The sequence below is a fragment of the Nannospalax galili genome, unplaced genomic scaffold, assembly GCF_000622305.1.
Source record: "Nannospalax galili isolate Female #2095 unplaced genomic scaffold, S.galili_v1.0 scaffold3166, whole genome shotgun sequence".
Lineage (NCBI taxonomy): Eukaryota > Metazoa > Chordata > Mammalia > Rodentia > Spalacidae > Nannospalax > Nannospalax galili.
The window spans coordinates 177517-191528 of record NW_008354275.1 but is presented as its reverse complement, the minus strand read 5'-3'; the positions used below and the strand labels follow the sequence as shown (position 1 = coordinate 191528).

The following is a 14012-nucleotide window of genomic DNA, read 5'->3' as shown; positions in this document are numbered from 1 at the left end:
CATCCTTTCCCTTTGTCCATAATAGCCCCGGAGAGTGGAGGGGAAGAAAGTCTCAGCCTTGGGTCCTGTCACACTATTGAGCAACTAAGGGACCAACCAGATGACAGGCTGAACGCCTTCCCTAAGACAGCCATCTCATAAGAAATCCAGGAATGAATTCCTCCAGAGTGAACCATGGGCTGGGACAATTTACAGCATGACATTACTGGAAGTGAAGGACGCTGAACTCTCCCAGATCCCGTATGAAGACTGGCGAGAATCTCTAAGGTTTCTTATTTGCTATGAAGTAATTTTAAGGTGTCTCGGGCACTTTGATGTGGTGGGCCACGATAATTATAATTAGAGAGAAGGGATGTCTCTTATGCTAGGGTATTGCTATGGGTTGGATGTGGTTTGTCCCCCACAGGCTCATGTACTAGAAGTTTAGTCCATGGTGGGGTGGGGTTAAGGTGGTGGGACCTTTACGAGCTGGGGCCCAGTAGAATATAATCAGGTCATGGGGTCTCTATGGGTGATTAGCGAATCCTGTCTCGTAGGAAGGAGTTAGGTCTTATGGGCCTCAGTTTGTCCCCCCAAAATGTGGGGCGTTATCATGTGAGTTGGGCCCCTCAGCACTCTTTTGCATACATGGCTGTTCCCCTCTCTACTTCCCTGCCTTGTGTGACTTGGTGAAGATTGGGCGGGTGGGACATTTGCCAGCTCTGACACTGCACCATTTGGCCCTACCAGCCTCCTAAATCCTGAGCTAAATTGATTTCTTTATTAAGTAGTGAGCACTCAGATTTGTGTCACAGTAACAGAGAACAGAGGCCTGTATATCCTCCCTATCAGTGACTGCTCAGTACTGAGAGCACAGCTGACACCAGAGCTTCTCAGCTGTGGACAGTTCTGCCCCTGGTCCATCACATGGACACGTGGCAATGCTCAGGGATTTGTGTGAAGGGGCAATGGGTGCTGCTGACATGGAGCCTGACCGACTACTTAAGGAAATTATGCATTTTAATCCTTGTTTTCGCTCTGTCTATGTTAGCCAGCTTCAGCTGACAAGTCTGTGGTTAGAACATTGACACAGCTAGCTAGAACCACTGGCCTTGTGCCGTGACAAAGCTTCCTTAATTCCGCTTGTCTCAGATGGTGACTTCTGCAATGACTTTCAGACAGGATTTTAAAATATATTTTATTTATTATTTTTATTTTATGTGTATGAGTATATTGTCTGTATGTGTTAAGTGCAGTGCACCCCTGTTGCACAAGGCCCTTGGCGGTCAGAATAGGGCATTGCATTCCCCTGGAACTGGTGTTGCAGACCGCTGTTAGCCACCATGTGGGTGCTGGGAATCAAACCCGGGCGCTCTGCAAGAGCAGCCAGTGCTCTTAACCGCTGAGCCATCTCTCCAGCCCTGGGCGGGGGGTTTCTAAGCTTCTTTTCTTTTCTATATTTATAATAATTTGCCTGGTTTTAGAACCTTGCTGATAACCAAACAATATGTAAGTTCCTTCTCACTGTAATCCAGTTCCTAAATAAAATACCTGCTTCCTGTCTGATCTTTCCCACAACACAGTTAGCTTCTCCTGAATCAAGGGTATGGATGTTTCCAAACTCCCCGCAATGCACAGGACAGTCCTCTGCCCCACAAAAAATAATTAGCCCTTTCTCCAAAATGTTAAGAGAGCAGAAACTGAGAATTGCTGCCCTAGGTGACCTAGTGCCCTTGAAACTGCCCAGGTGCTCTGTCATCCCCATTTGACAGCTGGTACAATAGAGGCAGAAACAAGTGAGTAACCTGCCCCCAAGTCACCAGCTGATAGTAGTCAAAATGGGCCTGGCTCAAAATCCCCAAGGCCTGAGTCATTTCAGAAGGGTTGTCTTCAGCTGCACTGGTTCAAGGGCAACATGTAGCCTTGTACAAATTACTCTGATTACCCAAGAAGACAGCTGGCCAGAAAAGTTCTTAGACCTCCTGAGACGAATGATTTTCCAACTGTCCTTTGCACATCACAGTTCTGTCCCAATTCCTCCAATTCTAGGTTAAATATTTGTCTAGCTGCCCTGCTGGGATTAAAGAGTTAATCCACTTGTGTGGGAGGGGTGACAAACATGTTACTCTGGAGTGGGTGTCATCAAGCCTAGAAGTCGTGGCCTGTCGGGGTTATGGGCCCCCATACATGAGCAACCATGGTAAGACATCTATCGAATTATTTCACTCCGGTCTCAGAATGCCTCTGTGTGGTCAGCACTCTTGTTCCCTCTGCTCTGTGAGGAAAAAACTGGACCTTGGAGATGCTACCTGACTTTGGGGGTTCCAAGAGTGTCACCCAACTAGGACGAAGACTAGAGACCTCCAACCTCCTGACTCCCAGTCTCTGACTGGAAGGCACTTACTGATGACTAGCCAAGACAGTCATCCATGGACCAGGGTCCTAGAGCAGAAGAGATCCAAGGAGAGGGGAGAAAAAGAGAAGGGAAGATGGGACGTTAGGAGCGCTCCAGACAGGAAGTGACAGTTCCTAACAACAGTCGCTTCGCCTCCACTGCCCACTCAGTGCTGTCTAAGGAAGGCAGAGCCTATGAAGGTTCTTGGATTGTTAGTAGTGAGAGTCAGAGACGGTGAGATGAACATGCTGGACAAGGTAGAAAAGGAAAAGACGGGGAAGGAAAGAGACTGTGAAGGTTTGTGAGCCAGGAAGGACAGAGGAAGGAGATGACCGGGGGTGGGGGGGGGACGTTTGGAAAAGCACCGGAGCATCTACAAGGGGACTTTCACTAAAGCATCTTGTGGGATGAGATCTAACTCTCCCCTCCATCTTTTCACAAAGTGTTTAGTAAAATGTGCTTTTCTGGGGTTGACTGGATGACTAAAGGATTCATTCAACAAGGTGTGAAGAACGAGGAAAGATTGCCGTGAGCACGCAGCCCACATAAAAGTCGGAGGAATGGACTTCAAGTTTGGAGAAAGGAAGAAGATTATAGTGGCTGAGGGTGTGAAATACAGCTAATGATTGTCTCACCCAGGACTGGATCAGGAGGAGGCTGGTATCTTAGGAAGGAAATCTAGCTGGAAGATCAAATTCAAAAAGACATCACCCAAGACTTTGGCTCGAACAACCTGAGGAATGCTAAGCCCTGACTCACAAGCAATGTTGGGGATTGGAAAGGAAAGGTGTGTGGCAATGGTTTCATAAGGCAGCCTTTGCAAATGGACATGGGGGGGGGCAGGTGTGACAGAGCTGTGTTTCTGTCTTCTTACACACCCTCGTTGTGCCAGGCATGTATGCCTCCCGTCTTCGGATTCCCTATACTACTCTGTCTCTTTTGTTCTGTGTCCTATGGAAGCACTTATTTCTACAGTTTTCCTGGGATAGAGAACTCAAAGACAGACTCAAAGAAGAAGGAACTCTCCATACGTGGTAGGGATTCACAGGGAGGAGCAAAACCAAGAAAGCTCAGTGCTAGGAAATGGGAACGACCAGAAGGACAGAACGGAGTCAGGACAGCAAGCTCTGGACCCTGAGGATTCGTCTGATTTCAGAAACGCTGACCTGATGCTGATCCAGAGACAACAGAAAGAAAAGAGAGGCTAGGTGTCAATCCGCACAACCAGAGTGAGGTTAGGCGTGAGAACTGAAAGTCGTCCTAACACGCAGAGTTTTTATTCAGTGGAAATGTACAGTAACAGTGAGAGCTTCTGGCTTGCAAAGAGTGTCAGAGGCCAAGTTGAAGATGAGCAGCCTCCGAATTCTAAGTTCTTTTCAAATTTTCTTTATTTTTTTGTGTTTTGAGACAGGGTCTCCATGTTGCCCTAGCTGGCCTGAAACACTCTACATAGACTAGACTGGCCTTGATCTCTCAGAAATTCACCTGCTGGGATTAAAGGTGTGTGCCACTACACATGGCTTTAAGTTCTTTTTTTAAGATTTATTTTATTTTTTAATTGTGTGTGTGTGTGTGTGTGTGTGTGTGTGTGTGTGTAAGTACCTGAGTGTGGGTGCCTGTGGAAGCCAGAAGATGGCGTTAGATCCCCTGGAGCTGGAGTTACACATGGTTGTTAGTTCTTAACCACTGAGCCACCTCTCCAGCCCCATCTTAAGTTCTTAATTTGCTTATTCATTTCCCATTCTCACTCATTCACAGCTTTGCGTATCTCCTTTTACTTTTGTGTATATGTGTGCGTGTGTTTGTGCATGTTCATATGTGTGTGTGCATGAGTGCATGTATGTAGGGGGTGGGGCAGGGACAATCTCAGGTGTCATCCCTCAGGTGCAATCCACTTTTAATTATTATTATTATTGAGTTTATTATTATCATTATTATTATATATTGAGTTTCTCACTGGTTTAGAATTTACCAAGTAGAATAGGCTGGCTGACCCACAAGCCCCAGAGATCCACGTCTCCCACCTCCGGGTTCTGGGATTACAAGTGTGTGTCATCACATTTGGCTTTTTTTATGTATTTTCCGAGGCTCAAACTTGGGTCTTCATGACTGTAAGGCATGTAAGTCACCTTACTGACTGAGTCACCTTCCCAGCCCCTTCCTAGTTTTGATTTTCGAACCACTACATTGTCTGCGCTGATTATATAGCTCAGGTTTAATGGGACACCAACTCAATGTGAATTCATGATTCTCCTGCCGCAGCCTCCCTAGCGCTCGGATTACAGGCAGGCACCACCACACCAAGCTGCCTCACACCAGGTACCAGGTCCGAAGAACATATTTTGTAGGTTAGAGATCCGTGAAGTAAAATCTTATGAATGAAGGAATTTCCCAAAGTGAAGAACAAAGAGAAAAAGCGGCCTCGCCAGCGAGCGGAGGGAAAGGCAACGAAAAGTCAGTTCAGTAAACACTTGCTGAATGAAGAAGGCGAAAGGGGTGTGAAGCGCCACCAGAAGGCCCCAGACTACGGGGGAGGAAGAGAGGTGAGGTTTCCACAGCAACCGGAAGGAAAAGGGCTGAGTTCAGAACAAAGGCTGAGGTGTTGCGAGGTGGTTGGGGCCTGGGGAGATGGATTCGTTGGTAAAGTGCTCATCATGAGGGTGAGGACCAGGTTCAAACTCCAGCACCTTTGTGAAGGACAGAAATGGATGCGATGGAATGTGCGATCCCAGAGCTGGGAAGGCAGACGCAAGAGGGGCCTTAGAAGTCACTGACCAGCCAGTCTAACCCGTGAGCTCCAGGTTCAGTGACAGACCCTGTCTCAAAAAAGTAAATAGGAGCTGGAGAGATGGTTCAGCAGTAAAGAACACTTGCTGTTCTTCCAGAGGACCCAGATTCCCAGCACCCACATGGCAGCTAACAGCTGTCTGTAACCCCAGTTTCAGGGGGTCAGACACTCTCTTTTAGCATCCGTGGGCATTGCATACATGAGGTACACCTACATGTGTGAAGGCAAAACACTCATACACATAAAAATAAAAATAAATTCTAATTTTTAAAAGGCACTACAAGTGGGGCTCTCTGGATTCATTGTGTCCACAATGTGATGAAAATTTGGAAATACTGTGGTTTTTCTCATACAAGACAAAATTATAGTAGCACTTGCCCCTAGCCACAACTCCATCTCTTTCCCTCCACATATACTTCCAGCCCTCTCACTTATCCCTCAGCTAACCAAGGACCTTAATCAAAAGCACACATAAGAGTTAATTTTAAGGAAGTGTCTGAGTTAAAGCCAAGAAACGGAATGTGATAGCAATAATTATCTAGGGAACACACACAAAAGAACTTCCCCCAGAGAAATTCTGTAACCATTGTTCACATTACAAAACACACACACACACACACACACACACACACACACACACACATCCCACAATCACCAGCAGCAACAACAATAAGAAAAACCTACTTGGACCTTTTTTTTTGGGGGGGGGGTTGAGACAGGGTCTTCCTGTAGCCCCAGGTGGCCTGGAACTCACTGTGTAGACCAGACTGGCCATGATCTCACAGAGACCCACCTGCCTCCCAAGCTCTGAGATTAAAGGCACAAACCATCACACCTGGCAAAGGCCTTTTCATTTTTACCGGCCTTACTGAAAACCAAATACTCCAACAGTAAAGAATGGTGTTTTTCACCTGGAAGGCAGGACCCTGGAGCCTACTTGCCTGTCTCCCATACAGAGACCTGAAAATAACTCTGTGGAGGTTACCAAAAGCTGGGGAAGACTCTGGGGAACCCGAGTGAAAATTCTGCGGAGAAGGCAGAGTGCAACAGCCTGTGTGGTAGGCATTGCTCCCGGACCGGGACAATGTCAAGCTATTAACTATACTTGTTTTTTAAATTTTTATATATTATTTTTATTTTATGTGTGTGAATGTACTGCCTGCATGTATGTAAGTGCATCTGTGTCATGCAATGCCCAAGGCAGTCAGAAGAGGGTATCAGATCTCCTGGAACAGGAGTTAGCCGCTATGTTGGTGCTGGGAATCAAACCTAGGTCCTCTGCAAGAGCAGCCAGTGCTCTTAACTGCTGAGCCATCTCTCCAGCCCCATTAACTGTGCTCTGTGACCCAAGCCATCCAATGGCACATCTTGACCTAAACGTACTGAGGCTGAAGATGGCATCACAGTCAACCCTAGTGGGCAGACCTGGCTGTGGTGGTGCACACAGAGTGTAGGTGTTTGGAGGTGCAGAGAGGTTTGAAAACAGACTTCCTCCAGCGGTACCTGTTAGTGGTACCTGTTCTGTGGGCTTCTCTGTCCAAATCAAGGAGGCTTTCATGTTGACAGTCACAACGCAAAGACACTTAAGAATCCCAGGATTCCAAGTTATGAATAATGTAATTCCAATCAGAGTTTGTGCATGAAAGGTTTTGAAAGGAGAGAAAGGTCAAGTGGGTCACAAGCTGACTCATCTTGACCCAGCCCTGCCTTGGCGTGCCTTGCTTTCTTGGGTAGCCCACAAAGAATGCTGTGAGTCAGGTCTTGGGACAGGCACCCCATGACCATGTGCCCCAGGCTGGCTCACCTCCCATGCTGCTGACATTGACCAGTCTCCCCTTGGATTTTCTGAGCAGAGGCAGGAAGACCTTTGTAACCTCCACCGCTCCGAAGAAGTTCACGGCCATGCACTTCCGGTAGCTGCTCATAGGAATGAGCTCCCCGTCTATCGGCAAATGGAAGACGCCAGCATTGTTGACCAGAGCCCACAGTCCTAGGGACAGAAAGAAGTAGCACTGAGGGTGAGAGGGGCTGGAGCGCGTGGGGGGTTTCACAGTCCAAGCCCTGGGATCACACACCACGCATCACAAACTGCCCAACCTCAGCCTCCCTGCTGTGGGCGCTGTGTGGAGAACGGATGTGAGCAGTGTTGGGCAGTGGTTTTGGAGACCTTCCTTTCTCATTTATGTATTTTGTGTGAAATGGGAGGCATGGGGCATCATGCCTGCACATGATGTGAAGGTCAGAGGATAACTTACAGAAATCAGTTTTCTCTTTCTATCATCGGGGATTGAACTTGGGTCATCAGGCTTGGCAGCGGACACCTTTTTCCCACTGAGCTATCTTGCCAACCCTGGCTGTCTTCTTTTGTTCAGAAGCCCTTTCCTACAACCAAAAAGCTGGATGTTTACCATTTATGGGAACAGACAAGGGACAGATGAGGTAGCAAAAGGCCAGCATTGTTGTAACTGTGTGCCTGCTTTTAACGTGTCAAAGCCCCCCCCCCTTTCCTCCTCAAAGGAGTGTTTAAAGGCAGTATAGTATCCTTACCACAGTGCAGGATGAGCTCAGTGCTTGTCATCTCTTACCTGTAAACCAGAAAATCCTCCAGCGTGCAGGGAAACAGGACCGGAGTACGAGGAACTGAGGCAACGGCCAAGTCCCTAGTACACCGAGCCCCACTTCCTGCCCTAGCCAACTTGGCTCCTTGATATCCAGAATCACAGCACACAGCTGGTTCAGATATACCCCCACCCCAGACTCTCAAGGGTGGGTGTGAAGTGCAGCCTGAGGATCTGCATTTCTATCAAGCCCCCGGGGATGCTGGTGCTGGTGGACCATCTTTGGAGAACCACTGCTCCAAGCAGTGGTGCTTAACCTTTGTGGTAAGTCAGGAGCACTGTGGCCCTTCAGAAAACCCCAAGGCCCAGTCTATTAGATCACAAACTGTTGGGCGGGAAAGAGAGGAAACCCAGAATGAATGGTGGTTAAAATTCCCTTAAGGTACCAGTTACGAAGGACCCCTAAAAGAAGGAAAGAATGAATACAGTAATTCTTTTTTATTGATTTTTTAATGTGTATTTCATACAGAACATCTCAAACAATCTTAATCATCTTTAGGCCCACTGGCACCCTGCCATAGCCCCCCCCAAATGGAGCCCATATACTCTGTCATCCCTGCAATAATTCTTTTTTAAATGTATTTATTCTTATTTTTGAATGTATATGAGTGTATTGCCTGCATGTATGTAAGCGCACCTGTGTGCGGTGCCTGCAGAGGACAGAAGAGGCTGTCGGATCCCCTGGAACTGGAGTTACAGATGGTTGTTAGCCACCATGTGGGTTCTGGTAATCAAACCCAGGTCTTCTGAAAGAATAGCCAGTGCTCTTAACTCCTGAGCCATCTCTCCAGTCCCAAATACAGTAATTCTGAGGCAGGCACGCATGGGAGGTAGGTTTTGAGTATACACATCTGTGGTGGTTTGAATGAAAATGTCCCCCATAGGCTCCAAGTATTTGGACATTTTGTCCCCAGATGGTGGCGCTGTTTTGGGAGGTTTTAGAAGGTGTGGCTATCCTGGAGGAAGCGCGTCACTGGAGTGGGCTTAGAGAGCTCTTAAGCCTTGCCAGATATCTGGTCGCTCTCTTGTTTCCTGTGCTGCTGGAAGATGTAGAGCTTAGCTTCCGCTCCTTTTCTCCAGCCACCTCTGCCACCATGCCTCCCCACCAAGATGGACTGTAATTCCCCAGGAACTGTAAGCTCAAATAAATTCTTCCTTTTATAAGTTGTTTTGGTCAGTGTTTCTATCACAGCAACAGAAGAGTAACTAATACAACATCCCTGCCTTGTAATAGTGTGCTTGGCAATCTCATATCTTCACCTGCATGTACCATGCACACACGCCCCTCTCTAACAATGCACCTATCAATCTCAGAATCTCCTCGATCCCCCATCTGCATCTGGCTACATGTGATCCCATCTCCAAACAACAGTATAAGTTTCCCCGTCTCCGTAACAATCAAATTTAGACCATTTCTATTCAAGGATATTCCCAACATATCGGGGTGTGAAGAACAGAAAGGCTGATCCTGCTTGAAATGGTTTTGGGTGCATGCTCAGTAAGGCAAAACTGTATTCTCTAATAACCTTTTTACAGAGAATCATGTATTTACCATCTTATGCCTACACAACACTGGGTGTGCATGTGGTCAAAATCAGATGCATTATGGGACAGGACACGTGCAATAGGGAAATGATTATATAACCCAACCTATCAATCAAATGGAGACCCAACTATACCCCTTAATAGGAAGCCCCTCCTTTCTTCAAATACCATAAAAGTACTGCCACTTACGTGGCCTGCTGTCAGTCCTGACAGTTCTTATTTTTAGTTCTTTGGATAAGAGGCCCAGGCCCCAAACACCAGTAATAATTCCATGAGCAATTTTTATTTTTGCAGAGTGGGGCTCTGGAGCACAGGTGAGGGACCTAGGAGGTGCAGAGATGACAGGACTCAGGGGTGTTTAGCTAGGTAGATCTGAATGGATTCTCTAGGTCCCTAGAGTCCCAGGAAGGTATGGGACAGTGGTTCTCAGAGTATGGTCCCCCATCAGCAACAGCAGTTTCTGAGAACTTGTTAGCAATGCATATTTGGCGGACTGGGGATGTGGCTCATGGGTAGAATGCTTGCCTAGAATCCATGAGGCCCTAGGTTCAATCCCCAGCACTGCATGAACTGGGTGTGATGGAGTACACTTGTAATCCAAGCAATTGGGAGGTGGAGGTAGGAATGGCGGGGCGTTCAATGTCATCCTTAGCTACACAGTAAGTTTGAGCCAGTCTGGGCTATATGAGACTCTGCCTCAAAAATATTTTTTCTTTTAACAAGGCACAGTTTTTTAAACCTGACTTGGGCCTTCAGGATCAGAAACTGTCGATTGAAAGGTTGTTGAGTTTCATGTCTGCTGTGCTGTGTCCTTCACAGTTCAGGGGTGTCCAAATTCAGCACCATTGTATCAGAACCAAAGAGGAGAACCAGCCGTTACCTGTCTGATGGCAGTGATGAGGTGATAGCAACCAACTGACACATGAGGATCTCACCCAGCACTGGATCCTTCTGTGAGGGCCACCATGAAGCTCTGACCATCAAAGACCAGCGGTCTCAGCCTCAAGAATTTAAATAACACCCCAAAGAAGTAACACCAGGTGCAAAACAATGGGCATCGTTTTGCCTTGGTGCTGAAGGATGGCTCCAAGCCAAAACCAAGATGCGTCAAAGGAAATAAAATTACATTTCTTGTGACCCCAAGTTTATGATCTGAATTCACAGATACTGACGACTGTGGCATTCGACTAGGCTGATGCCTGGCACAGAGGGAGCAGCAGGTGTCCAGATAGCACTGAGTGTGGAGAAAGTCCCTGTTTACAGCCACTCTGCCTGGTGCCCACCTTAGACCTGTCAACATACAGCTAAGAATGTTCTAGAATAGGCATCATACAACTTTTTCTGTAAAAGCCTCTTGTGGACGAATATTAAATGTTCTCCAAAGGCTCACGTGGTTCCCCAGTGCAATGTTCAGAGGTGAGACTTTGAGGAAGTAATTAGACCATGAGGACTCTGACCTAATCGATGGGTTAATCTGCTGATGGGTCTGTAATTGAATGGACTACTGAGATGTGGTAGAAACTGTGGAAGATGGGCCTCATTGGAGATTTTGAAGGGCTCTCTCTGTCTCTCTCTCTCTCTCTCTCTCTCTCTCTCTCTCTCTCTCTCTCTCTCCCTCCCCTTCCTGTGTATACACTATGAGGTAGGCAGCATCATTCCACCACATCATTCCACACTGTGATGTTCACCAAACCTCCCAAACCAAGAGCTCAAAGAAATCTTTCCTCCTCGAAATTGTTTTTCCCTGGCATTTGCCACAGTAATAACAGGTCTAACATAAAGGCCAAACACTAACTATTTTACCTCTATCAGGCCCTGTGGTCTCACATCTGCCTTCATCACATGTGAACAGAGAGTAGCAGGCCATATGCAAGTGAGCAGGAGAGACTGTGCTTGGTGAGATTCTATTTGTGGACCCTGACATTTGAATGCCATGTGATTGTCATGTCAAAAAAAATTCCTCTTTTGATTTAATCATTTATAAGCATAAAGGCCACTCTTAGTTCACAGGCCACACAAAACAGATGGCAGACCAGGTTGACGACAACCTGTGTTATCTGTTTATGCTTGGAGTTCTTTTCTTATACATTTTCATAAAATATATAACAGGTGACTGTGAACTATTGTGTTCTACTGTGCTGCCTAGAAGAACTTCTTGCCTTCATCTAACTGTGTTTTGGTGCCTGTTAGTCTGCCATAGAATTCTAAGTTGACCAATAAACCCATCACACCCAGGGATTTGATAATAGTTTGGTAATAATATCAGTAACTATCAATATGTTAATAGTAACTCAATAATATGCCATACAGGAACACAGCACAGTCAGCAGCCCTCCTACAGGATATTTGTTGGCTTATCTAGAGGTCCCCATGGCTCATGAGAACCAAGCTCATCTCATCCTTTCATGCCTGGGTACCACCATGGGATTTCTGTGTCTATGACCCATCATTCCATTGCTTCAGATGGCCAGTGCTGTTCTCACAAAAGGGTTCTATGTCAAGTGTCTCCTTCCATAAGACACTGAAGTCAGATACACAGATGGTAAAAGACCATGTCAGAAAACAATGGATGGGCCAGGGGCTGGAGAGATGGCTCAGAGGTTAAGAGAGCTCGCTGCGGGGCTGGAGACATGGCCCAGCCACTGGTTAAGAGCACTGACTGCTCTTGCAGAGGACCTGGGTTTGATTCCCAGCACCCACACAGCAGCTACAAACTGTCCTTAACGCCACTTCCAGGGGAATCCGAAGCCCTCTTCTGACCACAGCATTGCACGACACGGGTGCACTCACATACAGGCAGGCAATACACTCGTACACATAAAATAAATAATAAAATATTAAAAAAAAAACAGAGAGCACACTGCTCTTGCAGAAGACTGGAGTTCAGTTTCTAGCATCAGGGTCAGATGGCTCACAGCTTCCTGAAACTGCAGCTCCAGAGGATCTGATACCCTCTTCTGGCCTCCGTAGTCATTTGCACACACCGGCGTACACACACACACACACACACACACACACACACACACACACACACACACACACACACACAGAGTAAATCTTATTTAATAAAAAAATCTTTATTATTCTTATTTAATGTGTATGAGTATATTGCCTGCATGCACGTGAATGCACCTGTGCCATCAAAGCCTACAGAGGTCAGAAAAGGGCGTCAGGTCCCCTGGAACTGGAGTTATGGACGATTGTTAGCCACCATGTGGAATCCAGGTCCTCTGCAAGAACAGCCAGTGCTCTGAACCGCTGAGCTCTCTCTCCAGCCCCAATAAATCATAAATAAATAATAAATAACTAAAATTATAACCTGATGCTGTGCTTGTTGAAAGTTAATTCCTAAAAAAACACTCTTTATATGTAGTTGTTATTTTAAAGGCTGAATGGAGGGAAGCAGGGGCCTCTATCTAGCACTTGCCTGGTGCCAGGGACTCTTTGGTATGGTCTTTCTATGCTAATACTTCAGCTTTAAAACAAGGCAGGGACTGTCCTCTCCTTTCACTGGGAAGGTCACTTGTTAGAAGGATGGAAGCTGGGGGTGTCCAAGGCCTCCACATTCATATCCCAAATGAGGCTAATGCTGGCAGCAACAACTGGGAAATAGAAGCCAAACCCCAGAGGCACTGCCTGGACCCAGACCTTGGTGAGACCAGCACTCCCTTGGGGATTTAGCCATTTTGAGTTGGGTTGCATCGCTTGCATCAGAAGGAATCCTAGCGTGACCACGGCTCTTACTCTTGGGGCAGCTGGAGCTCAGGAGTGGGAGATGAGCAGATGTCACAGCCGTGCGGTGGTAGAGCTGTAAGCAGAGCGTAATGAGCAAGCTTGGAGGGGGAAGCAACCCTGGCGTACCAGGAGGGTTGGCAGGATGGCTTTGCCTCAAAGGCTGTTGGCAAAGGAAGTAGAGCCAGCGGAGACAGAAATCAAGGGAGCAGAACCTGGACCTGCAACAGTGGGAAATACTCTTCTGTTCTGGAATGATCCAGAGCAGACCAGCAGGCATGTCAAAGCTAGGGCTTGGTGGAGACTATTATCCCAAGAGACTATAATCCTTGTTACAGTGTTTGGATTATGTCTGGGGCAGATAGGGAGACACATGACTGGCCAATAAGCCTCTTACAAAGCCAGTCATGTTCACAGGGCAGCTTGCCCACAGAGGTTCCAAATGCCAAGGGGATGGTTGGAACTGTAAGAGGTACATGTTGTGACTAGGGCAGAAATGCCATCATAAGGTACATGTTATGAAGATTATTCTCCATCTGCAAAGTAGTAAGGAAGGACAGCCAGCAGGGAGACCACTGGGCACCCAGGCAGGAGATTGGGGGCCACTGGGATACCCAGGCAGGAGGCTGGGGGCCACTGGGCACCCAGACAGGAGGCTGGGGGCCACTGGGACACCCAGACAGGAGGCTGGGGGCCACTGGGTACCCAGACAGGCAGCAGGGAGACCACTGGGGTACCCAGACAGGATCTGATGAAGGTCTTCAATAAGTCACAACTTCCTAGAGATAACACGAAGAGGCTGGGAGACAAATTTCTAGGAGACAGACCTGACAGAAATCCAGGCCAATAGGGTAGAGAGATCAAGGGTGAATTGGCAGGAGGGGGGGTGGGGGGTGTCTCAGTGATCCCCAAGTCACTGGCCTGAATGAGTAGCTGTCAATGCCAGTTCTGCGCC

The 14012-nt window shown here is 47.3% G+C and overlaps 1 protein-coding gene across 1 annotated transcript in view; it reads right to left on the bottom strand.

The window, feature by feature from the left end:
* Positions 1–14012, bottom strand: part of Hsd17b2 (hydroxysteroid 17-beta dehydrogenase 2) — a 77925-nt gene that overhangs the window by 18550 nt on the left and 45363 nt on the right. Inside the window, exon 3 of the mRNA XM_008851478.3 lies at positions 6967–7152. Within this exon, the coding sequence (XP_008849700.1) occupies positions 6967–7152 (186 nt within the window). The remainder of the gene's footprint in view (positions 1–6966; positions 7153–14012) is intronic.